The 25,348-nt window shown below is 48.5% G+C and overlaps 9 protein-coding genes across 9 annotated transcripts; 6 read left to right on the top strand and 3 right to left on the bottom strand.

Annotated features, from left to right (window-relative positions):
- Positions 1-1,251: 1,251 nt before the first annotated feature.
- On the bottom strand, positions 1,252-2,689 carry BC939DRAFT_443259 (uncharacterized protein). Its single transcript, XM_051554514.1, has 5 exons — positions 2,439-2,689; positions 2,243-2,319; positions 1,989-2,129; positions 1,629-1,854; positions 1,252-1,499 (listed from the first exon to the last, which is right to left on the bottom strand). Exons 1-5 carry the CDS (start codon positions 2,623-2,625, stop codon positions 1,282-1,284), a joined length of 849 nt encoding a protein of 282 aa, XP_051414919.1. The 5' UTR covers positions 2,626-2,689; the 3' UTR covers positions 1,252-1,281.
- Positions 2,690-3,162: 473 nt separating this feature from the next.
- On the bottom strand, positions 3,163-7,340 carry BC939DRAFT_443257 (uncharacterized protein). Its single transcript, XM_051554513.1, has 14 exons — positions 6,974-7,340; positions 6,768-6,848; positions 6,608-6,669; positions 6,428-6,499; positions 6,238-6,333; positions 5,993-6,103; positions 5,782-5,886; positions 5,620-5,682; positions 5,224-5,516; positions 4,873-5,132; positions 4,645-4,778; positions 4,456-4,553; positions 3,970-4,369; positions 3,163-3,858 (listed from the first exon to the last, which is right to left on the bottom strand). Exons 1-14 carry the CDS (start codon positions 7,119-7,121, stop codon positions 3,280-3,282), a joined length of 2,502 nt encoding a protein of 833 aa, XP_051414918.1. The 5' UTR covers positions 7,122-7,340; the 3' UTR covers positions 3,163-3,279.
- Positions 7,338-10,548, top strand: BC939DRAFT_408245 (Gaa1-like protein). The gene is made up of 12 exons (XM_051552882.1): positions 7,338-7,621; positions 7,730-7,832; positions 7,939-8,027; positions 8,117-8,207; positions 8,295-8,391; positions 8,477-8,527; positions 8,622-8,729; positions 8,821-8,925; positions 9,010-9,226; positions 9,317-9,400; positions 9,496-9,850; positions 9,946-10,548. The coding sequence occupies exons 1-12, from the start codon at positions 7,539-7,541 to the stop codon at positions 10,477-10,479; spliced, it is 1,917 nt and encodes a 638-aa protein (XP_051414917.1). The 5' UTR covers positions 7,338-7,538; the 3' UTR covers positions 10,480-10,548.
- On the bottom strand, positions 10,549-11,864 carry BC939DRAFT_490807 (U3-containing 90S pre-ribosomal complex subunit-domain containing protein). The gene is made up of 3 exons (XM_051559465.1): positions 11,620-11,864; positions 10,896-11,469; positions 10,549-10,805 (listed from the first exon to the last, which is right to left on the bottom strand). The coding sequence occupies exons 1-3, from the start codon at positions 11,809-11,811 to the stop codon at positions 10,633-10,635; spliced, it is 939 nt and encodes a 312-aa protein (XP_051414916.1). The 5' UTR covers positions 11,812-11,864; the 3' UTR covers positions 10,549-10,632.
- Positions 11,865-12,641: 777 nt separating this feature from the next.
- Positions 12,642-14,018, top strand: BC939DRAFT_443251 (E3 ubiquitin ligase complex SCF subunit sconC). The gene is made up of 5 exons (XM_051554512.1): positions 12,642-13,014; positions 13,229-13,404; positions 13,490-13,559; positions 13,678-13,763; positions 13,950-14,018. Exons 1-5 carry the CDS (start codon positions 12,885-12,887, stop codon positions 13,968-13,970), a joined length of 483 nt encoding a protein of 160 aa, XP_051414915.1. The 5' UTR covers positions 12,642-12,884; the 3' UTR covers positions 13,971-14,018.
- A 133-nt stretch (positions 14,019-14,151) lies between these two features.
- Positions 14,152-15,998, top strand: BC939DRAFT_443246 (ClpP/crotonase-like domain-containing protein). Its single transcript, XM_051554511.1, has 7 exons — positions 14,152-14,456; positions 14,603-14,676; positions 14,770-14,916; positions 15,026-15,129; positions 15,216-15,350; positions 15,438-15,525; positions 15,637-15,998. Exons 1-7 carry the CDS (start codon positions 14,246-14,248, stop codon positions 15,697-15,699), a joined length of 822 nt encoding a protein of 273 aa, XP_051414914.1. The 5' UTR covers positions 14,152-14,245; the 3' UTR covers positions 15,700-15,998.
- A 483-nt stretch (positions 15,999-16,481) lies between these two features.
- Positions 16,482-21,782, top strand: BC939DRAFT_59674 (uncharacterized protein). Its single transcript, XM_051561771.1, has 10 exons — positions 16,482-16,796; positions 16,888-17,004; positions 17,091-17,199; positions 17,304-17,591; positions 17,690-17,776; positions 17,881-18,012; positions 18,115-18,201; positions 18,291-21,162; positions 21,253-21,344; positions 21,462-21,782. Exons 1-10 carry the CDS (start codon positions 16,585-16,587, stop codon positions 21,711-21,713), a joined length of 4,248 nt encoding a protein of 1,415 aa, XP_051414913.1. The 5' UTR covers positions 16,482-16,584; the 3' UTR covers positions 21,714-21,782.
- A 220-nt stretch (positions 21,783-22,002) lies between these two features.
- On the top strand, positions 22,003-22,859 carry BC939DRAFT_443239 (uncharacterized protein). The gene has a single exon (XM_051554510.1). The coding sequence runs from the start codon at positions 22,053-22,055 to the stop codon at positions 22,827-22,829; it is 777 nt and encodes a 258-aa protein (XP_051414912.1). The 5' UTR covers positions 22,003-22,052; the 3' UTR covers positions 22,830-22,859.
- Positions 22,860-24,558: 1,699 nt separating this feature from the next.
- Positions 24,559-25,330, top strand: BC939DRAFT_394323 (TLD-domain-containing protein; the record flags this gene model as incomplete). Its single annotated transcript, XM_051552146.1, has 3 exons — positions 24,559-24,772; positions 24,887-25,036; positions 25,173-25,330. 3 exons carry the CDS (start codon positions 24,559-24,561, stop codon positions 25,328-25,330), a joined length of 522 nt encoding a protein of 173 aa, XP_051414911.1.
- Positions 25,331-25,348: the final 18 nt, after the last annotated feature.

The raw sequence follows: 25,348 nt of genomic DNA, 5'->3' as shown, positions 1-25,348 counted from the left end.
CAGCAGGCAGTTCCTTTGTCTACATGCCAATGTATAAACCCATCGCCCATTGTCTGATTGTTACACAAAATCTATCGTTGTCCGTAAAATTTCTGATATATAGTTTATTAATAGTTGTCGAAGCTATCTTCCACAGCATCCAAGGCTTCGATGAGGAAATGGTTTTTGAAAAATGCTTGCGGCTAGTGTAAGCAAACTGGTGCTTGAGACGACAATGGCGTGCGCTGAGATGCAAAAAGTTGATTTAGCAGCGAGATCCAGGGGTGATGAAGAAATGACAAAACTTTGTAGCGATGTAGAACCTTCAAAACAAACGATGGAAATGCGCTGTAAAGCCCTGCCATCTGAACTCAATAGGGTCCTCAATGACGTTGTAGAGCCAGGGATAGATAGCATTCGCATTGGGGGAGCGTTTTTTTGTCACGCACAATCCAACTATCGTTGTGGGTCTATCTATACATGATCAGGCAACTACATGTACAGTTCTGTACTTGTCTGCATGCTCAGAGCAAGCTGAATCCTGCCTTCTTTCATGGTCTCTAATGAGCGATGAACGTCCTCTTCTATTTTCATGCTTACTTCACCTCCCTACACGTATATCTACAGGTGTCGTCTACAAATGTCGTCCATTTACAGCATGTGTACATGTGCACAATGGTGTGTACGTTTGTATATCCATGGGACACAAGAGGGTAACGACCTCTTCTGTCGGGTTGTCCCTTTTCAGGCTGAATTCTGCTACAGCGAATCCCTTCCCTTTGGCTCGGATGGATAAACCTATGGAAACTATCTTCATATGGCTACTAGACGGGCACTTGCTCCGTGCTCAAGTAGATGTATTTCATCATTACCCAAGAGCCCTTTTTTATTTTTTTATTTTTTTTTACCGTCTCTTGCCCTTTCGCTGTTCCAGCAACCGCAATTGCAGCACAGTCCACCTACTTACGTATGCAGCTGAGCAACCCCAGTTTCTGCCACAAACAATCCGAGTACACTGCGGAATCTGCAGGGCTTCCTCTATCTCGTCGTCCTATCCTTCCAAAGCAACCTCATACCTTTTTATTTTTATCTTTTATTTTTGCTAGGCTACCGCTCATCTAAAAATACGCCAACCAGTATGTATGATGAGATGAGTATCCTCTTGAAGCCTGGAGTGTGCACAATTGTGTCAGTATGGATGTACTCTTGCAGCAGCAGCATTTGCTTCTGGAGAAGTAAAAAAGCAAAGTGAAGTCGGATGGAGTGAGAGAGTTTTTTTTTTTTTTTTTTTTTTTTTTTTTTTCACTTTTGAATGACAAAGTCCTTGGTAAGATCCAGGCCCTTCATATGCGTGTTCGTGATCTTCATCTTTCGGTTCCGGCGCACTTGCTTGCGCTTCGGTACGTCGCCCGGTCCCTTCTTATCAAACACCTGCATATGTGTCAACCCTGCTTTTTCCAGTTCCTTTGGCAGATCAATCTCATCCGGGATTCGCAGCCTGTGCCAAATCTGACGGAACTCTATCGAACGAGAAGAGAGCAGGGAAGAAAGAAAAGAAATGCATCCAGATCAATCAAAATTTCTCTTCCGATTGTTCCCCACATCAGGGTGGTACACGAATAATAAAATAAAGAAAATGGTCTTCGTACCTGGATCCATGGCAGTGTTGTATCGTTGATCATTCCAGAAAAGAACCCTCGGATTGCCATCCTTATTCCGTACCACCAATATCCTGCCCTCTGCTGCCAATTCTTCCACCGCCTGTAAGAGTTTTGAATATGAGTCCTTCAGTTCCTTGTAGTCCATCCCTCCTTCATGTCTCCGCTTTTCCAGCATCATAAACAAATCCTCTTTGCTCTTGATCTGATATGTTGGCTGAAGCAATACAAGAAATGAACACCAGCAACAGTAACAGAAGCATGTTAATCAATTGAGTCCATCCACCCAGGATACAGCCGAAAAAATATCAGCAATAGAAACCATGCACAACTTCATGACAGCATACGTACCTTGTAGGCAAACGTGCCATCCCGCTCATTATAATCTACTTTCTCATTAGCCTTCAGTCGGGCATAGAGCTCAGGGTTGGCATCCAGATCAACGTTTCCTTTACGCTTCATATCCTCGACCGTCTGTGGTTCATCTGTCGACTGAAAAAATCATATTTGAGTCGAGGTCCGATATTGCTGTCAGCATTCAGTTCGGTATCATAGACTGTCTCATGTTGATATATATTCTTCCCACAAATTGGCTAAAGCTGTACCTTCAAAAAGTTGATGGCACTAAGGACCAAACTCATGATATGTTTGCCTGCTCCTGTGTCCTGCGGTTGAGAGTACACTATTTAGTAATATAGGAAAAAAAAAAAAAAAAAAAAGCATGGGCAAAGTGTTTAGCATGCTGCCTTATCTTACACATACTGCAGTTCTTCACAGACACACACGCATGTCGATATGTACCCTCAGTCTTCTTCTTCTTGCTGGTCTTGAAGACTTGCAATCCATTGTTGTTCGGATTGGCATTTGAAGATGTGTATAGCGGGCCGTCATCCTGAGCAGCCAGAGGTGTGACCACAGCACGCTTGATGACGGGCTGATCCGCCAGACGCTTCTTAAACTCGCTGGTGACACTTTTGAAATGCGACATGCTGGAGATGAACAATATTAATCCTGGAGTACACTGGTTGCTGATGAGAGACGAAGCATTCTCTTTGAAAGCGAGGAGAGGAATGAAAGTAGCAGTCACAAATGTCAAGCCACATAACCCTATATGTCAGAAAAATAAAGTTCACCGGTGAATTCCACAAATGGTAATAGCCTGTCACGCTACCCTAACTCTCCGCGCGGAAATGAAAGTCCTGTCTGCTGCTCAATTTTTTACCGCGGTTGTCACTCATGCCATTACTGCCGCCTGAAGCTTCTGGCGTTACCACGGTTCCTTTGCTCATCCCCACAACTGCTGATTTCACTGTAAATTATCCGCATGAGTAGGGTGTTGCAGGAAGAGATTTCATGGGGCATGCAAGTGCTGTTGCGAGGCAAGTTATAGTATTCCACAGTGGAACGTTCACGAGATTGCCTCGCCCTCGCCTTCGCCTTCGCCATGTTCCAAAGCACCACCATACTCATACATCAAAAACACTGCTGATTGCTCGCTTATGGTCAAGCGCTATTGTCAAAAACGTTAAAACCGTAAACATGTTGCGCAGACGTTTGATGTCTTTGCATTTTATTTATTTTATTTTATTTTATTTTCTATGGATGGTTTAGAGTCCTGTTGTTTCTGTGCTTTGCTTGAAGCTCACTTCGCATCCTCTCCCTTGATCGAGGCTGCCTCAGCAGTCTCCTCCACAGCCTCAGTCCCATGGATCTTTCCAGCTTCAGCCTCTTCAGCCCAAGGATTCGAGCTCGTGATAATCGTGCTTGCCAAGGAACGCGAGTCCGCCACCGAGAACCTCGTTGGTGTGGAGGCCACACTTGAGGACGACTTCGCAGACGTTGAAACGGTCCCAGTACTGTTTCTCGAAGATAAGCTGGGTTTACCCTCCTTTGGTTTGGACATCGTAGCCATGGTTGGCAGGATGGTGCTTGACAATGACGTCGCCAATAACGGCGGGAGAGATCCGTTTGCGGTCGAAGCCAAGGAAATGGTGTCCGCAGATGCAAATCCTGAAGGTTCTGAGAACGATGTTGAAGCAGAGCCTGGGAGCGATGGGGACGGGGAAGGAGCTTGGGACTGGTACAGGACAGGGGTTGACATGTTTCCGGATTGCGCACTAGAAGGTCGCGTTTGCTCTGTCTGCTGGTGCTCAAACTGGTAGATCTGAAGGACGATCAGGGCCTCGCTCTTCTCCAGCGACTTTGCAAGGTCCAGTGGGGTCTTTCGGAAAGCATCGTAGGTAGAAGGACACCAAGTCAGAATCAAGAGCTGTCCGAGTATGGGGGAGGGGGTTTAAAAAAAATCGGCTCGAAACATGCCACGTCCACATACCTGATCGTTCCTGTTCCTGATATCGTACTTGGCATGTCTCTTGATCAGGTTGGTCAGAACCTTCGAGTTATCATTCGCAACTGCGTGGTGCAGTGCGCTCCAGCCCTCGCCATCGATCGCATTAATGTCACAGAACCACTGGAACAGGAACTCAACTGCAATGTCGTCTCGTCGAACAATTGCTCGGTGCAGCGAAGTCATCGACCCGTGGTCATCATTGTGATGGTCGATATTGGCGCCCAGGGCCAGGCAACGCAACGCTTCGCTGTAGTCTGACACATCCATCGCCTCCCAGAACGCCTCGTGAACTGAGCGTGTCAAAAACTCTTTCTTATCGCTGTCATCATCAATGAATTCCTTCCTGATGTACTTGGCCATAATGAATCTCTCCCTTTCAGCTCTAGATAGCAGCGAAAGCAGAAGGAAAGGTCAAGGTAACGAAATGAAGGGCCGCAGATGTTGAGCAGAGCCAGTCCTCTTCTTTACCTGTCCGAGTTGACTGAGACCCAACGCTCTTCAGCCCCGTTCAATATCTTGGCCTCAAAGATCTTGTTGGTTTTTTCATTGCCCAACTTCAACATCAGCTATATGCCGGAATTAGATTAAAGAAGTAAGAACCAGAAATCGTAGACTCTTTTCTCTTCTCCTCCAAATGTGATCGACAGGCAGACTTACACCGACGGTTTCCGTCTCCCATTTGTCCAGGTTGAGGGATCGCACTTTACTGACATGTACGCCCAAACTGCGATGGATTCCTGAACATTCGATGCAAAGAACTGTTCCATGATTGACACTCGCCCACATTGGACCTATTGTTTGTACATACAAATTTGCATTAGTAAGAACCCTAGACATATCCTACAAGGTATGTCCCGCACACTGATAATCCGTGCACTTCCTTACTTAATGACTTGCAGTCGGCACAGACTTCGTTGCCAGGGATCTTGCGCACCTGCAGTAGCAGCAATTTGTCCTGGTCCGTATTTCCGTTTAGATTGGGTGATCCATGCTGCGAAAATGAAGGCTCGCTCCTCTCCTTGCTACTGCCGAATCCCCGGACCTCCGGTGCATTTTCTGAATTGTGGGCTGCCGTAATAGCATTTTGCAGACAGCATACCCACTCCTTCATATCCTCCGAATTTTCAGCTTGCAAGTAATGAACACTAAGTTTTTTTTTAAGAAAAGGAAAGAGCATGTTGGCATGGCGTTGATAGGCCCCAAATATACGTTTGAGCGATAAGGCATAGAACTTACCGCATCGGCGAGATTACCTCAAAAAGATGCGGTCGATCTCCGTTCTCGATCGTTTTGACGGTACATACTCGCAAGTTGATTACCATGCTGGAGTCGCTGTCGGATTTCAGGTTGGGACCTCTGGTAGTGTATGACAGAAGTTCTCCCTCGATCTCAAAGTAGCGCCTACTCCAGCTTGCCATTACCCTCTGAGGACCCTTCTTGTATAGATATCCAGATTTCGTGGTAGCGTGTGTCCGAACCTCAGCGCTGCTTCCAAAGGGCCGCAATGGGTAGTAGACCTCGTTTCCAACCTAATTTATGTCCACAGTAAAAACGTGAGTTTGTCTGCCATTGTGTGTTGGAGGTGTTCATCTCGTTCAATAACGGTGCCTGTGATCCAACTAAAGTCCTTACGTTCAATGTCTCCTCTCTCAATGCCTTAATAATCGGCTTTTCTTCCGTAAATCGTGATCGAGCCTAGTATCAATGAAATGAGGGCGAGCAACATAAGATTGAATGCTACTAAGAAAGCGGGATGCTTGAATTTCCAATGTGCACACGGTTCTGTTGACATACTCCCTGGATGTTTTCTGTGATTGTCGACATGTAGGGCTCAGCATTGCTCAAAACATCGTATCCGCGATGGTAGAATGAACTCAGGGTATACATGTATGTGACGATCTAAAGAGTGCGCGTAAACAATTGAGTATTGTGGTAAATGGTTCTGCAGGCGTATCTGGGATCACTAGCATTTTTAACATTGAATCCTGTAATGCGAAATCCTTACATGTTCTGTAAACTCAAACTTTTCCCTTGCCTGTAGCTCGTTTAGTTTGATGCAATAGTCGACATACTCTACATGCATTTTTTTCCTCGCGTCAGCAACATCCTTGGAGGCCTAATGAGAGATGAATCAAATAGGGAATAAGTCATTTTAGGATCTTGAGTCTGCAAGGAGGCAGATCGGGGCAAAAATTAACACGCTTGTCCCCTCGCTTCAGGGCAAGGGCGAACAAATGAACGAGTTCTTACCTCTGGGATAGTCTGATCACGCGCCCTCTTGCTCATGTAGCGATGAAGCGCTTGATCCGCCTCATCACTAGTCCTTTGAAACGACTTTCTCGCTTCCTATTGTATTTTCGCAGAAAAGTATGACAGTTGCTTAGTTCTCATGTACTTCCCTATTCATGAAATAAAGAACATTGATCAAATGACAACTGACCTTGACAGGGACGACCTCATGGTTGAGAAAAGTCTCCATAGGTTCGATGAACATTTGGGTGATTTGAGTGTTCTAGGAACACAGATTGCCATGGGTTGGATACAGACGTTAAAGCAATTAAACACAAGGATCATTCTATAAAAAACGCTAGTGTGGGATGTGCCTTGTGGAGATCCTCACCATCATGGATCGGTTCCTCTCCAGATCCTGGATCGCACGCGCGAACGTCTCAATCGACTGAGCTACGAGTAAAAAAAATAATCAAAAATAGAAATGAGATTGGTCGCACAGACTGAGAACAGACCGCGTGCCAATAACCCGATCGGGTACGGTGACCTACTGACGATAAAGTCATGGCCCCGCTGAGACTGGGCGAGAGCCATCATCTCCTCGGCCATCTGCAACTGCTTGGCGGTGTACTCTATTCAGGTTGTGCAAGTGAAAGAAGAGAGGGCAAGGGGTCAGGAACTATGATAGTGATTTAGAGTTAACGGTGGGATCTGGTTCCTGAAGAACACATCCGTGTGCTCTGATGGTACCTCATACCTTCAGTCAACTCCACGCTCGCCTTGGATAGTTTCAACAGGGATCTGACAGAAGTCTCGAGTGCAAGAACGGCATCCTCATGCTCGTTAACTTGCTTGCGGAAGTCGGGTGTGTCCTCTTTGCATGCTTTCAATTCCAGCACGTTCATAACTGGAGGTGATGGTGTTTGCTGCGACAAGCAGAGACGCTGGAGGGGAACAGAACCAGTTGTGGTGGCAGTAACGAAGATGTGAATTGGTAGGGATGAGTGGAGAGGGGATGATGGCGGTGAAGAGCAGGCCGAGGGTCGATGGTGGGTATGGTCTTCCTCGGTCGGTCGAGATGTGTGAGTCGGAGTGAGATGATGAATGCTCAAGGGTTCAGTCCACGCTCCAAAGCAGAGTTGAACATCCCTGTACCTTCCTCAAGCCACTATAAAAAAAACGAATGTGGGGATGCATCGCGCGTTCCACCACGTTTCAACTCTGCTCTCGACAATCCTCGCTCATTCATCATCACATCGACAACCGCAAGGACTTTCACAGCACAAGGAAGAGTCACCACCACTGATATTGGAACAAGCGCCATGGGTCTGCTAAGTCGTCTGACAAAGGCGCAGAAGCGACAAAAGTTTGGGCGGTTCGTCCTCAGCTGGATGCCAAAGTTGAGGTATTGCATCTTGAATGCTTGGACGATACCATGCCATCAACCAAAAGACAGACCTGAAGCAGTGCAGCCAACAGTTGGATAACTTCCCACGTCTTTTCCTCACTCTAGTTACGTCTTGGTTGCAGTGTCGTTCATGTGGTTACTCGCTCTCCCTCACCAGGACTACAGCAAGAAAACATACGTCTCCGAGAACGCGTTACTCCCAGGAAGTGTATGCGCCTCATTTGTCATATTCCGCATTCAACGACTTTGAAGAAAAACTGCTGTTCAGGGCAATTGATGTTTTCTCTGGATCATCTTTGTGGCCCATATTCTAGGCCAACGTACAATTCGGCTGGGATGATAACCTAGCTGCGGAGGGATATCGCGACGTTATCCAAAGGATTTCAAAGCTGCCATCTTTCGAGTATGTGACCCCGTTTGTCTCAACTGATCTTCCTACCTTTTCTATTCAGTGAGCTACTGTTTACTAACCCTGGTGGTCTCTACGTGTAGGCGCGCGGAAGCACTGCAGATCGAATTCTCACAGATCGGACTGAAATCAGCAACACAGAATTATACCCTCCACACTAGCACTGACTCACGGGTACGCAATGGACAGGCAGCAATATACAGTCGATAATGAACTATGCGGATGAACTAAACGTTGTGTCTTTCGACTGATGTGATCTAGCATGGTGTTAACACATACGCTGTCTTCTACGCACCGAGAAGCGATGGCACTGAAGCTTTGGTCTTGAGCGCATCATGGACGTCAAGGGACCAGGAGAGTAGGTCAAATATACCGTCGATATCATATAATTGAAGGCATGGACGAACGGTGGACTAATATTAGTGCCTGCCATACTCCAATAGCAAATACCAATGGCATCGCAATGCTCCTCGCTCTCGGAAAAGTTTTCAAGCGTAAGCGGGAATCTGGACATTTTTCTCGGCATATTGAAGACTTGCTCTGCCTGACGGGAGATTAACATTGCTCTGTATACTGCGTACTCCATAGGCTGCTCGCATTTCTCAAAGGATATCATCTTTGTTGTATCGGACGGAGAAGCCGAAGGTCTACAAGCATGGCTTAAGGCATATCATGGACTTGAGGAAAACAGTAAAGGCAAGCTTTAATTATTCTTCCGTATCGTCTGTGATAATATGGAAGCAAAAAAAGGCATTTGCTTATCACTTATCTATACTTGTCTCTTTAGATCAATCCGAGGAAACGCTTCGTATCAGGAGTGGAGCCATTCAAGCAGCATTGAATCTCGATTTTGCAGGAACTGGAGACTACAATGCCCTCGGAATCTTTTTTGGTATGTCTTTTGAACGGCATTTGTTTGTCGCACAGTCGAATTTGATCCGCATTCGTACGACTGATCCTTTTTATCGACTTGAAGAGGGAGTGAATGGACAGCTGCCAAACTTAGACATGATCAACACGGTCGCAGAAATCGCGGAGGGCATTGCACCCGTGGAGCTGACCCTTCACGATGAGCTGGTTCCTCATACGGACAACATGACCAAGAATTACATCAACTCGCTCAAGAAGATGCTGTACATGATGAAGTATCAGGCGGCTGGAACACCATCAGGGAATCACGGCCTTTATTTAAAGTAGGTTGCGATCTTGCTGATCTGGTGTGGACGTCAGGCGACAACCTTACAGCGACCGACACGTTGCTAACAAATGGGTTTGTTTGATAGATATAAGATCGACGCGATAACACTTTATGGCTTCGACAAGCCAGGCTGGCCATCGCAACGCTACAATCTTTTCCGACTGGCAGCGTATGTGTTTCAAGTTTGAGCTGGATCACACAAACATGTAGACCAGGAGTTCGAAACCGTCCTTAACGCTTGTCTTGGTATTTGTGCATGTATAGATTGCTCGAGTCTACTGTCAGGAGTCTTAACAACCTACTTGAACATCTCCACCAGTCGTTCTTTTTTTACCTGCTCAGTGGCGTCAGACGCTATACCTCCATTGGATTGTACATGCCTCCTGTCATCATTCTCGGAGTCAGCTTCATTTTCCAGGCACTTTCACTCTGGGGTCTGTCGAGTGATCTGCCTTTGGAGCTAGAAGCCATCGCGGAGGGTAAAAAGGTGGCGGTTGCGCTTCCTTACTCGCGCAGAGAAAGAAGTTTCAAGGTGCCTGCGACCGTCGTTGCCATATCCTTTGTTGCCGGTTGGGCATCTTTCATTCTGTTGACGACTGCGTTCGGGTTCCCTGGCGAGGTAAAAACTCGTAGTTGTCATGTGGTTGCAGTTATTGAACTTTGCTTGTCCAGAGACCTAATTACAATCGGGATTCCCCTGTTCTCTCGCTTCAGACACCATTGTTGAAACTAATTGCCAGCATTGGCGTGTGCAGCATGTTGGTCCTGTCAGCTGTTTCATCAGCAACCATTCGCAACCGTATTCTTAAGGACAAGAATTCCAACATCAAGGTCGCCGAGAAGACGTCTTCGACTTCAGAATCCCCAGACTTGCCTCCTGCTGCAGACTGGATTATGCTTAAGACATTCATCCTCGCTCTTTCGGCCTTGTTTGTTACGAGCCTCTCGGCCCTGAACTTCAGTCTGGCGGTCAGCTTTGGCGTAATCATTGTATTGCCCTACATGGCGTTCAGACCCAGCAACGTTGCGGCCTTCTCAGCTATGCAGGCTGTTGTCTTACTAGCGATCTCACCACCTGGTCTTGCCCTGGCAGCGGCGTGGTGGTACTCCAAAGACGTCAGCTTTGTACTGAGCTGGGTGCTTGAGGGATATGAGGTTCTGGGAACATGGCTCCTACCGACCATCTGCTGCGTCTACTGGCCTTTGAATCTTGCAAGCATCGTCATGGTGCTTTTACCAGTATCATGACATTAAAGCATGGTCATAGATTGTCGTTATTAGTTAATTCAACTATGAAGCTTGGTGACAAATACAATACCAAATGCCAAATGCTAGACGATGCTTTTAATGATCATGATGGAGAAATGCAGAATGAATGAGATAATATAGTGCGGAGCTCGCTTAGAAGATGGCGACTTGGGTTTGACCAGACTTGAATCGTTCGTCAAGAGCCTCCAGTCCCAACATTTTGAAAAGATCGACGCGGATCTCCTGAATATCGAGGATGGTGCGTTTCTTAGCGTCCTTGTGGCAGTCCAAGAGGACGAGTTCCAGTCGATCGAGATGCAATGCATCTATGGAAACCAGAGTAGATAATACTGTTAACCAAGCGATAATAACAAACCGTTCCCCTGAAATTCAGGAGCCCTGATGGATCTGCTTACCATCTTCAATCAGCTTTTCAATACGGTTGGGCGTTCCAACGCAGATATGGGTGGGCGTGTTCTTCAAAAAGTAAACCTGCTCGGCTACCTTCAAATGCTTCGCAAACAGTTTCCCGACCTTAGCAGCCTCTGCAAACAAGGGCAGCGCCCGGATGACATCTACCGCACGGACACCACTTGAGGAGACAATCAGAACCACGGGCGAACCCTTGGGTAGATCGGTTGATGTCTCCAACGGCTTCTTCTTTGTATCCTTCTTTTCCTTGGTGTTCTTATCGTTTTTGCGCTGCTCCGCTGCTGATAATGCTGCTGCATTGGCATCCTTGACGAGCAGCTTAGACTTCCAGTTGGCGACTGCGAACTTGAGAAAGGATTCCAGATGGACAAGGGTGTGATCCAGCGCAAAGGGAGAAACATCCTTAATGGCGGATTCGGGTATCCTGCGCTCCTCACGCTCAATTGAAGAAAGATGTTCGAGTGCGCGATCCTGACTGTCGTTCAATGCTTCGATCTGTGAAGCACGGGTACGTTTCCCGAGCGGCGTGTTGTTCTCTTCGATTCTCTGCTTCTTTGACTAGACGGGTAGGGGGGACAGACCGGTTCCGAACGAAATAAAAAAAAAGGACAACGCATTGACCCAATTAACATAATATTCTTGGCCACGGTTTTATGTTGAAAGATGGATCCAGCGACGTTTGTGTCTTTGAGCCTTTTTTTTTTTTACCTTGTTCTGTTTCTTTTTCTTGGGTGTCTCTATAGCCTTGCGCTTTGATCCAACGGTCGCAGAGACGTTGCTGCCTTCTTCGTCGCCTGACACTAGTTGTTCACCAGCGTCTTCGCCGTCGCTCAAGTATTCAGTATCTGACAGCTGGAAATCATCCTCGAGAGCGTCGCCTGATTCCTTGACCTTTGTCATTATAGATGTATGTAGGGTTGATGCAGGTTGTGGAATGGAATGGAGTATGGGACTTGACCAAGAAAAAATTTTTTTTGTGCCTTTCAAAACATCAGATTATATTTTAGTGGCAAACATTCCGCTTTTTCCTCTCTACACATTTCATACATACGATGAGAAAGCAATTATATTTGGATAGAACATGATTTTTATTGGCATTCATGAAATAGACACAGTCTCTACAAAGTCATAGCCATTTACTCGATGCATATCAAGTGAGAGGACACCAGACGAAGATATGCCCCAATTCGCTCACAGTGCAACCAGCCCTGCGATGTAAAAAACGTTCTATAAAACTGTAGACAATGCAAAGAAATGGATGAAGGTTGATCAGTCAGCATGTCACTTCAATTGCCTCAATCTTGATGCATCAATTGAAAAAAGATAGATTAAGGAAGGATAGCTCAGACAGCACCCGATGAGAGTGCGTTTTGATACCATGGCCATATGGCGTGCACAAGGTGGGTCGGTCCACTGTGAAAGCGGATACCTCTGCGTTCGCCGACAACGGTAAATCAAGATTTTCATCATTGCGATAGAAAGGGAGGAAAGAGAATGCAGGGCGGACTTGGTGACTTACCTATACCTGAGGGTCGAAGTCGCGTTTCGCCTTGGTGCGTGTGATGATTCGGTGATGGGAGAGTGTGGTAGTGGTAGTGAAGAGGGAAGAAGATCAGATCAGAGAGGGGTGGTAAACAAAAGAAACAAATAGAAGCAATTGGGTTTTATATTGGCTAGTGACTTGCTATCTAGGGGCATGGACCTGACACGTAAAGTCATGCACTTATCACCCACCGAACTGGAACCGCATCCGCACTGGATATTAGGCAGATAATTGCGGATAGGACATGGATCGGTATAGGGGTGTGCAGAGTCAATAATAGGCCCACATTCTTGCACCACATTCCATTAGAGCACGTATTTGGTGGCGCGAATGTGACTATGTGGGCGAACAATAAGGGCATTCAACCAGTACTCACTTCACCTCACCCCCTCGCCAACTTACCCAACGCTGCCAACAAAGCAACCTGAACATGTCTTCATCAGCCTCACAAATTCTTCTTACCTCATCTGAAGGCACAGAATTCCTGATTGATCGCGACATTGCGGACAAGAGCATGCTCTTGAAGTGCATGCTTGAAGACATTGGAGAAATCGGACAAGGTAAGGAGAGACCTAATTGTCAGCTATGCTTTACTGCCTTCAGGGACCACCATCTATGTCAAAGTCAAGAGTCTTTCTGTTGTTACCTTTTATTTATTTATTTTTTCATTATCAGCTTGCTGCTATTGGGAAATGAATAATGTCGCACAGCTAATCTTCGTCCATATCTCTATTGCGTCAAACGCCTTCGAATGCGCGTCTTTGAAACAACAAGCGATCCCATTGCCAAATGTATCAGGACCGATCCTCACAAAGGTGATCGAATATTGCACGCATCACCGCAACAACCCCAACTTTCAGAGTGCAAATGATGATGCGACAGCGGACATTGGCGAATGGGACCTGGAATACTGCAAAGTTGACCAAGGAACGCTTTACGAGCTGATTTTGGTAATCCATCACGAGGCGAAGTTATAGTTGCATTGGATGCCTACGACGATAATCGGTTGCTGATATTTCCATGCATAAACTGTAGGCGGCGAACTACCTGGATATCAAACCGCTGCTGGATTTGACATGCAAAACAGTTGCCAACATGATCAAAGGTAAGTCGACTTTTTCCCCGCAACATCATCATCATCGTCATCAAAGACATGGACTTGAGAAGTGAGATGTTGGCCTGGATACGATTCTCACTGGATAATGTTAATCATGTATCATTAGCCAAGTCGCCAGAAGAAATCAGGAAGACCTTTAACATTACAAACGACTTTACGCCCGAAGAGGAGGATCAGGTGCGCCGTGAAAATGGTGAGTGCATCTCATGATCGATCCATACATCTCACACCGCGATGCTGTCTTAGTCATCGCAGAAGTTGACCTGACTCTGTCTTCTTTCTTTCTTTTTGCAGTGAGTATCATAGGCACCGAACAAGACGAGTGTGATGACGATCTGGTTGAACTGACAACTGCTTTATTGCTTCATGGGAACATAGAATTGGGTCGACGAGATATAGGATCTTTAAATAAAGCATGTCTGGCTAAAAGTGAACCGGCCCTTTCGATCCTTCTGTTTTGTTTCCAAGGTTGCCTTCGATCCGGCGTTGCACGCGTTGGACTATCACATGATCGGCTTTGAGTTTCTCCATGCCGCCGATCACTTTTGTTCCTGTAAGGTTTCGGCCCCCCACTTTCACTCCTCGTCTTCTCGGTTGTGCAAGTTCCTCATTCTTCTTTTCATTCCGCCCACTACCTCATCGCCTCTCCCTCCATCTCCCACACGAACCACAATATGCCAGAGTATACCTACGAGACTGTCAAAGTCTCTTTCCCCGCCCCCTTCGTTGCTCACGTCGAACTCAACCGGCCCAAGAAGTTGAACGCCATCAATAGCTCTATGTGGGCCGACATCCGATCCGTCTTTGATACCCTCAGGGACGATCCGGAAGTTCGTGCCATCGTCCTCTCTGGTTCCGGCCGCTGTTTCACCAGTGGACTCGACTGTATGCTCCATGTCCTTCCTTCTTGTCCTCCCATCTCACACTCGTCAAAAGTTGCCCAATATCTAGTCGGTCTAGACTACGAGATGGGTGGGATGTGTTTTTACGCATTATTTGACTCGATTGGCATTTCACATTTCGCTTTGTAGTGTTTTCGCTTAACCTCCCAATTGTTGAGGATGATCCTTCCCGTACTGCATTCAAAATCCGTCCATTTGTCAAGGTACGGCATGACAGCTATATGTGTTGTAGACTCTGATAAAAATGAATCAAGTTCGTTTGTTAATTCGATCTCTTTTTGCCACGCTAATGATAGTCTCTGCAAGACAGCTTGAGCGCCATTGAGCTGTGCGACAAGGCCGTGATCGCAGCTATTCACGGACCATGCATTGGCGGTGGTATTGACATCACAACCGCCTGCGACATCCGCTTTGCCTCAAAGGACGCCTACTTTTCTGTGAAGGTGGCCTTCAGTTGCATTTTTTTCTTTGATAGCCTGGACTTTGTACGTGTTACGCAAAAGAGGAGCCGATCCTGAACGCGTACCATTGAATGCAATTGAACCTTTTTAGGAAGTCGATATTGGTCTGGCTGCCGATGTTGGAACGCTCCAGCGTCTGCCCAAGGTCGTTGGAAACATCAGCTGGGTCCGAGAGCTCTGCTTGACCGGACGAAAGTAAGTGCCTGGTTTCTTTTTATTTCCTTGCAGCGCAATGATTCTTTGCAAGGTCTTGCTGGCTAACAAGGTTTCTGTGTCAATAGCTTTGATGCCAAGGAAGCCCTGGAATTTGGCTTCATCTCCAGGCTCCTCCCAGGCCCCACTGAGGTCCTTGCGGAGGCCATTGCCACCGCCACGTTCATTGCCGAGAAATCTCCAGTTGCTGCCATGGGAACCAAGTACGACGATCAGTTTTGCTGAGAGATGCTTCCAATTTCAATTAAACTATGATAAGTTTACTAATCATTCATTTTGGTTTTTTTTAGACATCTCTTGAACTACTCTCGCGACCACAGTGTTCAGGAAGGATTGAACTACACTGCAGCATGGAACATGGTCATGTTGACCACGCCTGTATGTTGTTTGATCTGCTTGCTCTGATGACGCATGGCGAGAATAGGTTGGATTGTCCTCTATACTGATAAACGGCCTCTTTCTTTCGTTCCGCGCTCGATGTGTGGATAGGATCTTCCTGAGGCTGCTGCTGCCAACATGCAGAAGAAAAAGCCAACCTTCGCCAAGCTTTAGAACGGTTAAAGGTGTGGATTGTTATAATGCACTAAGAATAAAGATGTATAGGCAGCATTGCTGCTGGCTGATCTGGGGTTTCATACGAAAAGGCTGCTGGGAAGTGTCAAGGTTATTTTTGAGAGATTGTGTTGGCCCATTGAAGCAAGGACCAAGCATTGCAAAAGCAGGGCTGCTTTCTTGAACGGTACACCCAGCAAGATATATCACTAACTGAGGATGTCAACATCCAGGTTGGGAGAGAGAGAGAGATGTCTGTGACGTGGCAAGAAACGAGCTCGATGATGAGAGGATCAAGATGACCCTTTTTTTCATCTCCCTCCTGTCGTCTCTTACTCCCTCTTCCCTTCTCTCATTTTCTCGTTTCTTTAAAACTCCTTCTCCCATCCCCTCCAGAGGGTTTAGTCATCTTTCTCTCTTCTTCCTTTTCATTTCTGTCGCGTGCATCTGTCCACTCCTTCATTCAACGTAAGAGCCCCAGCCCATATGTCGCCTTGCTGTCGTGTCTGTCCTCAGTCCGAACCTCATCACCACAGACAAGGCTCGACCAGCAGGCAGTAGGAGCAGTAGGAGTACCAGAAGCAGCAGGTCGACGAGGGCCCTGAACTGCGCGCTCCCTCTGCTCCACATTCTGCTGCTCCCTTTTGCAGACGCGTTCTTTTTCTTTTTTTTTTAACATCCGGAGCAAACATTTGGACGCGGTTGACTCTAAAGATCACATCTATTTCATCCCATCACTGGACTCGCAGGAGCCAAACGACAAAGACCACTGATCATCACACTCTTCTCTCTCTGGGCTTCATCATCTTAGTCAAGTCAAGAAAAAGGAGGACGCATACTTCAAACAACAAAAACATCGACATTCGCTTTCAATAGAGGCCAAGCATGAGGCAGAAAACCATCTCAAGGACTTCAACCTTCGCCTGGAGTCCTGGTCAGCACGCGCCACTACTCGCCACAGGAACAGTCGCTGGTGCCTTTGATGCCAACTTCTCAAACACCTCGCAGCTCGAAATCTTTGATCTGAACCTGGCAGACAAGTCGCCCGAGTCACTCGAGATCACTCAGCCTGCCGGTGTTGTCTCGAGCAATGCCAGGTAAGCGTGCTCAAGAAAGGAATTGGTGTCATCCATTCCAGGCTACCGAGTGAATGACTAACTTTTGGTTCCCTATTCTCATCTCGCCCAGATTCAACCGTTTGGCATGGGCAAGTCCAACCGTTGACAGGCCTTATGGTATCATTGCTGGAGGAATGGAAAACGGCGAGCTCAACCTGTGGGATGCCAACGCGATCCTCAGTGGAAGGTAAAGGATAAGGATTCACCATTCAAGTCCATCAAGCAGCATTACGTATTGACGATATGTTATCTCATTTTTGATTGACAATATAGCGACGATGTCCTTTTTTCGAGGCAAACCAATCACTCTGGCCCTGTTCGCGGCCTTCACTTCAACCCTTTCCAGCAGAATCTTCTCTCTTCCGCCTCCAGCAATGGCGAGGTAACCCTGGCACACCATAACACCATAACGATTCCGATGACATCTGTAATGGTCTCTTGACGACCCGTTTCTAACGTTCATTCTCCATTTTCTGTTCTTGGTAGGTCTTCATCTGGGATCTCGGCAATCTGACAAAGCCATATACACCTGGATCTAGGTCTTCAAAGCTTGAGGACATCACTTGTGTCGCCTGGAATAACCATGTCCAACACATCCTGGCCACCAGTTCAACCACAGGATACACAGTCGTTTGGGATCTGAAATCCAAACGTGAGGTTCTCACTCTCTCCTATCCCGGAGCTAGCGTTGGAGGCATGGGAAGCATGGGCAACATGGGTCAGATGGGTGCTAGCCGCCGCGGAATCACAGCCATTGCTTGGAACCCAGATGTTGTACGTATCACAGCCGTCTTGTGTATCAGCACAGCTTTATTCAAGACTATATTCTTATCGGTTACTGAGCATGCACTTGGTCTACGTTTGCTTTATAGGCTACTCAAATCATCACAGCAACCGAGGATGACAACAATCCTGTTATTTTGGTGTGGGATCTTCGCTATGCGCATGCTCCTGAGAAGGTACGATTTGTGTCATGTCACTACCTACTTGTTTCATTTTGCGAAACGCGCACGCGGCTATATCCTCACCATTTATTGCTACCTTTCATGCACTTTTGAAATAGACGCTTACTGGCCATACCAAGGGAATTTTGTCCCTGTCCTGGTGCCAGCAGGATTCCGATCTGCTGCTCTCTGCAGGCAAAGATTGCCGGTCACTCTGCTGGAACCCCAAATCTGGAGAGATCATTGGCGAGGTATGGTTTTACCCAACGCATTGCACTGCTCTTACATCGACCATGGGGTTTTGTACGGCAAGGGTTTCTAACGTGTTGTTCACTCGTTCTATTTTTTAATAGCTTCCTCCTAGTTCAAGCTGGACATTTGACATCGCTTGGTGTCCACGCAATCCCGATTTGCTGGCTTCTGCTTCGTTTGACGGACAGGTACATACATGCTACCACCTCTGTGACCAGGAATGATTGCATACATGGTATAGAGCGCTGACAATTGATCTTTTCCACTTCTGCAACAGATCAACGTCCACTCTATTCAATCGACACATGATAACGCACCACCAACAGCTGGCCACGCCGCCCAGGAAGCCCACGATCCATTCGCGTCTCAGCAGTATCAGTCTCAAAATGCTTCTGCGACCATCTCTCTGAAGCAGCCACCAAAGTGGCTCCGTCGTCCTGTTGGAGCGTCTTTTGGATTCGGAGGAAAGCTCGCTATTTTCAGGAACAGACCCGCTCCACCCATGCACCTTCCTCCTGGCGCTGTTGCACCAGCGGGCACACCAACGACCATTCCTTCAGTTACTCTTGTCAGCGTTGTGACGGAACCGGAGCTGGCGCAGCGTGCCGCTGATCTGGACTACGCGCTGGAAACAAAATCCTTGGACAAATTCTGCGAAAACCGTTCCCAGACAAATGCGTCAACCTCAGAGTACTGGACGGTCCTTCGCGCACTGTTCGAGGCCAACCCCCGCGAGCAACTTGTGCATCATCTTGGATTTGATAAGCAGGAGATTGTGGATCAAGTCGCCGCATTGACCCGTCAGATGAGCATCAGCAGCAACACATCCATTACGTCCCCCAAGCCCGATGAAGTACCCCATCAGGCAGGGCTCCAGAACCTCAGCGGCTCTAACGCTGAGATGAACGCATTGTTCTCTGCGGGTGGTACAGATCAACAGCAGCTTGCCGACGACACCTTTGCCAATTATTCTGCTACGCCTGTCAGCAATGAGCTGAAGCCGAAGCCTTTGAACCCCTTCTACATCTATCCTGCTTCGGACACGGACATCGACAAGAAAATCACCCGGTGCATCATTGCAGGAGATTTCGATTCGGCTGTCAACGTCTGTCTTCACGATGGACGTCTCTCCGACGCTCTTGTTCTTGCCATCTGTGGTGGTCCCGAGTTGCTGGAGCGCACGCAAAAGGCATATTTTGAGCGCCGTGCTGCTTCAACACCCTACATTCGTCTTTTGCAGAGCGTTGTGACGGGAGATCTCGACGATGTTGTGCGCAATGCGGATCTGGCTGACTGGCAAGAGATTGTGGTCATCCTTTGCACATTTGCTCGTCCTGATGAATTCGGCAAGTTATGCGAGTCGCTCGGGAACAGGCTGGAGCAGCAATGGGTCAGCAAGGTCCAGACCGGTGAGCCTGCAGATCAGTTGCGTGGTAACACTGTCCTCTGCTACTTGGCTGCCGGGAACCTGGAGCGCGTGGTTTCCATCTGGATCAGGGAGCAGGAGGAGGAGATCGCTCTTGACACATACGATCCTTCGACTTCCGAATATGAGCGTAATGCTCGCTCGCTTCAAGCCTTCATCGAGAAGGTCACTGTTTTCCGCAAGGCCATTGACTATGTTGACGTCGCCATTGCTGGAAACCCCAACGAAGATCAGCCTGAGGAGCAGGATGGCCAACACAAGCTTGCGGCTCTTTATGACAAGTACACCGAATATGCTGAGATCATGGCTTCCCAGGGTCGCCTAGCAACCGCCATCGAGTACCTAAATCTGACCCCGGTCGACTACCAGAACAAGGAATCCCTAGCAGTGATGCGCGATAGATTGTATCACTCTGGTGCAGACGTCAGCAAGATCCCCGCACCGGAATTCCCTTTCGATGTTGTGTATCTTTTGGCGGAGGGCGAGTATCAGCAGCAGCAGCAGTATGGTCAACAACAGCAGCATTATGGTCAGCAGCAGTACGGTCAGCAGCAGTATGGTCAACAGCAACAGCAACAGCGACAGCAACAGCAACAGCAACAGCAGGGCTACCAGCAGAACCAGTACCAGCCCAATCAGTACCAGTCCAATCAGTACCAACCTCAGCAGCCTCAGCAACCTCAGCATCAGAACAACTATGGCGCCCAGAACACGTACGGTGTGCCCGCTGCTACGCCCTATGGAAATACGAGCTACGGCGCCACAGGATACCAGCAGCAGCAGCAGACATCCATTGTCCCTCCACCACCCACGGCGTTCAATGTTGCTCCTCCTCCTCCTCAGCAAAACGACCACCGTCCTCCTCAGCCTGCAGCAGCCAACAACCCCTATGCTCCTGCTCCTCCAACCTATGGAACAGGTTACATGCAGCCAACGGTTCCCCCGACCTACAATCAGCCAGGTTATGGACAAAACGATGCAGGTCTTCAACCTCCATACGGTGGAATGTACAATCAGCAGCAAGCACCTGTGGAAAGAACCCGCTCAGCAGAGCTGCCGCCCTCACAGCGTAAGGACACGGGCAATTGGAACGATCCCCCACCAGTGCCTTTGAACAACGCGGTCAAGCGTCCCGCTGCTCCCCCTGCCCAGAACAAGGCCCAGTTCAGCTCGCCTTTCCCTGGCAGCCCCGTTGTCGGAAACAACCCCATGGGTGGCACGCCTCCGCCTGCCCCGACTGGCTATGGCCAGCCCCCTCAGGCATCGGCTCTTCCTCCTCCACCAATGGCAGGGGCGCGTCCAGCAGCAACTTCATCGCCTTACTCTCCAGTGCCGGCAGCTTCGCATTTACCACCGCCACCAACGAACGTGTCTGGAGCCATGTCCCCCCGCTATGCCAACCAGCGGGCACAGCCCTCGCCATACCAACCCCCTCAGCCTGCTAACGCTTATGGTCACCCCCCTCACCAGCAGCATCAGCAGCACCAGCAGCAGCACCAGCAGCAGCACCAGCAGCAGCACCAGCAGCAGCAAGGATATCAAGCACAGCAGCAACAAGGATACCAGGGTTACGGTCAGCCTTCACCTAGTCCCAGCCAATATGTCCCGTCTCACCAACCTCCAATGGGTGGGATGGCAAGTGGCATGCCTCAAGTGCTCCAGCAGAGGCCCTTGACCCCAGCAGCCCCTCCCACGCCCCCCGAGCCTGTCAAAAACAGACATCGTAAGTTTATCTGGTGAAGATGTATGTGGCTTTTTATGCAGTGTTTTGTTAGTGTGGTCTAAAAGACGATATCCAATTACTTTACTTTAGCTACCGGAGACAGGACACACATCCCTCCAGGACAAAAGTTGATTTTCACTGTCCTCTCAAGCGAGCTTGCTCTCGCACGCCAATATGCCACGGTAAGTCCACGATCGACTTTTTTTTTTTTTTCAAAATAACCTTCCTTTACTCTAACCCCAAAATGGAAAAAACCTAATTCACGTACCCGTCTGAATATTTTGGTTTTGTGAATATAGCCTGCAGCAAAGAGACCATTGGATGATGCAGAAAAGAAGCTGAACGTGCTGTTTGATATGCTGAATAACGAGGAGGTGTCCGCACCCGTCGTGGAGCAGATGCTTTTGCTGGCGCAGGCACTCCAGAGCAAAAACTACAACTCTGCATACCAGATCCATCTGGAGCTGCACTCGACGCGCACGGATGAGGTGTCGAGCTGGATGACGGGAGTGAAGCGTCTGATTGTCGACAATGCAAAGATTCAGCAATAAGGACAGTATTTGTTATTTAGTCCGTTTTTCTTTGTTTGAAGAAGAGAAAATAAAATAAAAATAACTACATACTTAAAATCGATGTAAAAGACGGGCTCACGGGTTTGAGACCGCTGCGGATTTAAGTCAGACGTGTCCAGTACGCGTAGGCATCACGTACTGCCACCGTAATCGTTTAGTTCGCACCAAAGAATGGGCCAAACGAAGAAACGAAGGGGGAGAGGACAAAGAGTGATCAAACGTGCTTATAAAAGCACTCTCGCGTACCTCGAGAGAACGTATCCCACAACTTGTTCTCAACACCACTTACTCGTCCTTTCACCAGCCATTTTTAACATTATGTCCCACACACAAGTCCAGCATGCTGTCCCTCAGGACATGGTCGGCAAGGTCGCGTTTATCACCGCTTCGGCCAAGAACATGGGTAAGCACTTTGCTCTGGCGCTCGCCAGACGCGGTTGCGACATTGTGATCCACCACCGCAAGGATGCCGCCGAGGCCGAGAGAACCGCTCTAGAGATTCAGGCCCTGGGTCACAGGACGCTCATTGTTCAGAGTGAGCTCACGTCGGTCTCTGTGATCGAGCAGATCTTTGCCCAGATTCTGGCATCGTTTGGTCGCGTCGATATTGTGATCAACAATGCAGGAGTCGTCCTCAAGAAGCCCATATCCCAGACTTCCGAAGCCGAGTATGACCAATTGTTCAACATCAACGCGAAGGTGCCGTTCTTTATCATGAAGGAGTGTGCCAAGCACATGTCTGACTATGGTCGCGTCATCAATATCGGTACGACGCTGCTGGCAATCACGACGGCGGAGTATTCGGCCTACGCAGGATCCAAGGCTCCACTCGAGGATTTCACGCGAGCGTTGGCGAAGGAGGTCGGAGGCCGTGGTATTACGGTGAACACGATCGCGCCTGGTCCGGTTGACACGCCGTTCTTCCATGGACAGGAGACGAAGGAATCGACAGCGTTCTTTTCATCGTTGTCGGTTGCAGGTCGTTTGGGAGAGGTGAAGGATATTGTGCCTGTGGTTGAGTTTATTGCTTCACCCGGATCACAATGGGTCACGGCGCAGACGATCTTTGTCAACGGTGGAGTCATCTCTCGCTAAGAACAAGAAGAAGAAGAGGAGGAGGAGGAGGAACAGAGCCATAGGTACACGCAACACTGTTTGATATCGATGGTGCCAGCTGCCGATGCTGAAGACGACACAGCAACCGTAAACAGTTATATAGCGATAATATAAACGCGTTCAAAGCTAGAGTGGATGAGCACCGATATGTCTACGCATTGACAGTGTCTAGACTAGACTAGACTAGACTGGACTGGACTGAACATTCAGTGAGGGCGAAGGGCGAAGGGGGGTGTATGTCACCAGCCAGAGTCGATACCCCTTCCCTTAAACCACCGCATCCCTGGGCAACACATTCTGCATCCACATTCCAACCAAAGCAATGGGTTAGTGGATGTAACGCCCATTCATTCGCTCGTCGACTTTTTTTCATTAGACAGAGCCTCCAGTTCTGACAGCTCTTCTTTGCAAATATCCTTGATGCTCGATAGGGGCACAGACAAGCAAGCAGGACACGGCCATCGAGACCTGTCTCGCGGATTTTCCGGACCAGGAACGAACCCATATCCTCCATCTCTTTGACCGACTCTGCAAAGGCCAGGTCGACAATCACCTAGGCAGCAGCAACACCAAAGAGGAACACTCGACTTCGTCCTCAGACGAGGATTCTATTGATCCTCAGTGCTTCAATGCATATTTCAGTCCGTTACTTCCGCCGCCTCTGCTGACCTGCTTCAGGGTCACGATGCAGATGCATTCGATGATCCACAAGCCAAGCGAGGATCTTTCGGGCACCAGTACTGCTGGTGACAGTGCTGGTAACGGCTCGGGGCACACTAGCAAGAATCGACGCAGTGTCCTGACACGGTCGACGTCCGTCAGTTCGACTTCCCATATCTCCAAATACGGTTGGGTGATGACGATTCACCGACTCTCGAAGACCAGTGCGGAAGAGCAGGCTGGACTCAACTTCATGCTCCAGACTCACGACAAGTCTCTGGAGAGCTTTATCTCGAATGTGACAAGGGCCGTTATGGTCTTTTGGCTGGCGGGCGAGATTGGGTCGTGGAGAGAGATTCCGGAGGAGGACGCGGAGACGACGACGGAGTTTCTTCTGACGAGACATCTGCAATCAGACTTGGACGGCGGTAGTAGCGGTGCGCTTAATAAGTTTGAGGATGACTTGGATACGGTTCAGAGCACGGGAGGTGATGCAAAGGAGAAGGCTGCTCAGGAATGGCTCGAGGCTGCCCAGAAACGCGACCGGGAGGGGAGACCGAGTACGAAGGAGATGAGTCGATCGGCCTTCTTGAACTGGTACCAGTGTACAGTAGAATATCAGATCCTGTTCACGATTCTGATTCAGAATCTCTTTCTGGGACCCTCGACCTTGATGGGCAATGATGGGGCGTTTATTCCAGGAAAGAGGGCTAAATGGACGACGGAGCAAGAGAATAAGTTGTGTCAAAGGAATTATATTGCGCCGAGGATCAAAGGAGGCCTTGAGCCCGCACCACACTTTTCCAGACTGTTGACGATTTCCGAGTTCTTTCAGCTGCGGTATGCGCTACCGATACCGGCGTATGGCAACTTGTCGGCCTCGCATGGATCGTCCAAGAAACAAGGCTCTAGAACGACCGCTGGCGGGCCAGGAGTCGATGGACTGGACCAGTCGATATCAGGCGAGGCACGACCGATGCCGCCACTGCGGCTATTGTTCTCGTCTAAGACCTCGGGTGCCTCGTTCTCGACCATGCTGCAGAAGATCATGTACCAGGGCCCGACGTTGGTGCTGATGAAGGATGAAGATGGGTATATCTTTGGAGCGTATGCGGACCAAGACTGGGAGCAGTCTCCAAAGTTCTATGGGTCGGACAGGAGCTTTTTGTTTACGATTCGACCTCAGTTCAGAATCTATCAGCCCAGTAGGGTGAATAGTAACTTCCAGTACCTGGACTACGGCACCAAGACTCTTCCGAATGGTAAGCGGGAAAGTCACTCTTACCTCCAGTCAAGGGAGGGAGCCTTCCATTGCTTCAAGGTGCAGTTGACTAATACTGTGCTGCGAACTTTACTTTTTTATTTGGTTTGGGTAGGTATTGGATTCGGTGGACAATTTCGTTACTTTGGACTGTGGCTCGCGAGCGACTTTCAGAGTGGGCAATCAGCAGCCGAGCCATTGTGCTCGACGTACCAGTCGCCTCGTCTGTCCAAGCGTCAGGACTTTAAGCTGGACGAGATGGAAGGTAAATCGAAGAAGGACCGGCAAAAGTTCCAACCCAGAGAACTATTCTTGTGGTGTGTCCTATTCTTCTTTTTTTTTTTTTTCTAATCGCCCCTCTCCTTTTTTTTTTTTTTTTTTTGACTCGTGCTGTATAAAAGTCTGGCAGGTCCATCCTTCGCTGACCGAGCGCGACGAGGGTCCAAAGCATTCAGCCATGGATGCGCATCCGGACGCGGTCGCGTTGCTCGAGATGGCGAACCGCCAAATGTATTCCAAGGATGTGCGGGCACCCGAGAACGTTTATGATAGCGATTAAGTTTTGTCCGCTTGGCAT

The sequence above is a fragment of the Gamsiella multidivaricata genome (assembly GCF_025024155.1).
Source record: "Gamsiella multidivaricata strain RSA 2152 chromosome Unknown BC939scaffold_14, whole genome shotgun sequence".
NCBI lineage: Eukaryota > Fungi > Mortierellomycota > Mortierellomycetes > Mortierellales > Mortierellaceae > Gamsiella > Gamsiella multidivaricata.
This window is presented reverse-complemented; position numbering and strand designations above follow the sequence as displayed.

What these genes read in the sequence shown, in the direction of transcription:
- BC939DRAFT_408245 (XM_051552882.1), top strand. Translation starts at nt 7,539, where the DNA reads ATGGGTCTGCTAAGTCGTCTGACAAAGGCGCAGAAGCGACAAAAGTTT. An exon ending in ACACTAGCACTGACTCACGG is followed by an intron (nt 8,208 to 8,294) that starts GTACGCAATGGA and finishes GATGTGATCTAG; the next exon opens with CATGGTGTTAACACATACGC. An exon ending in CGTTCGGGTTCCCTGGCGAG is followed by an intron (nt 9,851 to 9,945) that starts GTAAAAACTCGT and finishes CTCTCGCTTCAG; the next exon opens with ACACCATTGTTGAAACTAAT.
- BC939DRAFT_443257 (XM_051554513.1), bottom strand. Translation starts at nt 7,121, where the DNA reads ATGAACGTGCTGGAATTGAAAGCATGCAAAGAGGACACACCCGACTTC. An exon ending in ATGAGGTCGTCCCTGTCAAG is followed by an intron (nt 6,334 to 6,427) that starts GTCAGTTGTCAT and finishes AAAATACAATAG; the next exon opens with GAAGCGAGAAAGTCGTTTCA. An exon ending in TCACAGAAAACATCCAGGGA is followed by an intron (nt 5,683 to 5,781) that starts GTATGTCAACAG and finishes CATTGATACTAG; the next exon opens with GCTCGATCACGATTTACGGA.
- BC939DRAFT_443239 (XM_051554510.1), top strand. Translation starts at nt 22,053, where the DNA reads ATGTCCCACACACAAGTCCAGCATGCTGTCCCTCAGGACATGGTCGGC.
- BC939DRAFT_490807 (XM_051559465.1), bottom strand. Translation starts at nt 11,811, where the DNA reads ATGACAAAGGTCAAGGAATCAGGCGACGCTCTCGAGGATGATTTCCAG. An exon ending in AGAAAAAGAAACAGAACAAG is followed by an intron (nt 11,470 to 11,619) that starts GTAAAAAAAAAA and finishes CTACCCGTCTAG; the next exon opens with TCAAAGAAGCAGAGAATCGA. An exon ending in TGAAAAGCTGATTGAAGATG is followed by an intron (nt 10,806 to 10,895) that starts GTAAGCAGATCC and finishes TGGTTTCCATAG; the next exon opens with ATGCATTGCATCTCGATCGA.
- BC939DRAFT_443259 (XM_051554514.1), bottom strand. Translation starts at nt 2,625, where the DNA reads ATGTCGCATTTCAAAAGTGTCACCAGCGAGTTTAAGAAGCGTCTGGCG. An exon ending in GTGCCATCAACTTTTTGAAG is followed by an intron (nt 2,130 to 2,242) that starts GTACAGCTTTAG and finishes TGATTTTTTCAG; the next exon opens with TCGACAGATGAACCACAGAC. An exon ending in CAACACTGCCATGGATCCAG is followed by an intron (nt 1,500 to 1,628) that starts GTACGAAGACCA and finishes CTCGTTCGATAG; the next exon opens with AGTTCCGTCAGATTTGGCAC.
- BC939DRAFT_59674 (XM_051561771.1), top strand. Translation starts at nt 16,585, where the DNA reads ATGAGGCAGAAAACCATCTCAAGGACTTCAACCTTCGCCTGGAGTCCT. An exon ending in GTTGTCTCGAGCAATGCCAG is followed by an intron (nt 16,797 to 16,887) that starts GTAAGCGTGCTC and finishes CATCTCGCCCAG; the next exon opens with ATTCAACCGTTTGGCATGGG. An exon ending in ATGCGCATGCTCCTGAGAAG is followed by an intron (nt 17,777 to 17,880) that starts GTACGATTTGTG and finishes CTTTTGAAATAG; the next exon opens with ACGCTTACTGGCCATACCAA.
- BC939DRAFT_443251 (XM_051554512.1), top strand. Translation starts at nt 12,885, where the DNA reads ATGTCTTCATCAGCCTCACAAATTCTTCTTACCTCATCTGAAGGCACA. An exon ending in AGTTGCCAACATGATCAAAG is followed by an intron (nt 13,560 to 13,677) that starts GTAAGTCGACTT and finishes ATGTATCATTAG; the next exon opens with CCAAGTCGCCAGAAGAAATC. An exon ending in ATCAGGTGCGCCGTGAAAAT is followed by an intron (nt 13,764 to 13,949) that starts GGTGAGTGCATC and finishes ATGGGAACATAG; the next exon opens with AATTGGGTCGACGAGATATA.
- BC939DRAFT_443246 (XM_051554511.1), top strand. Translation starts at nt 14,246, where the DNA reads ATGCCAGAGTATACCTACGAGACTGTCAAAGTCTCTTTCCCCGCCCCC. An exon ending in TTTCACCAGTGGACTCGACT is followed by an intron (nt 14,457 to 14,602) that starts GTATGCTCCATG and finishes TTCGCTTTGTAG; the next exon opens with TGTTTTCGCTTAACCTCCCA. An exon ending in TGGTCATGTTGACCACGCCT is followed by an intron (nt 15,526 to 15,636) that starts GTATGTTGTTTG and finishes ATGTGTGGATAG; the next exon opens with GATCTTCCTGAGGCTGCTGC.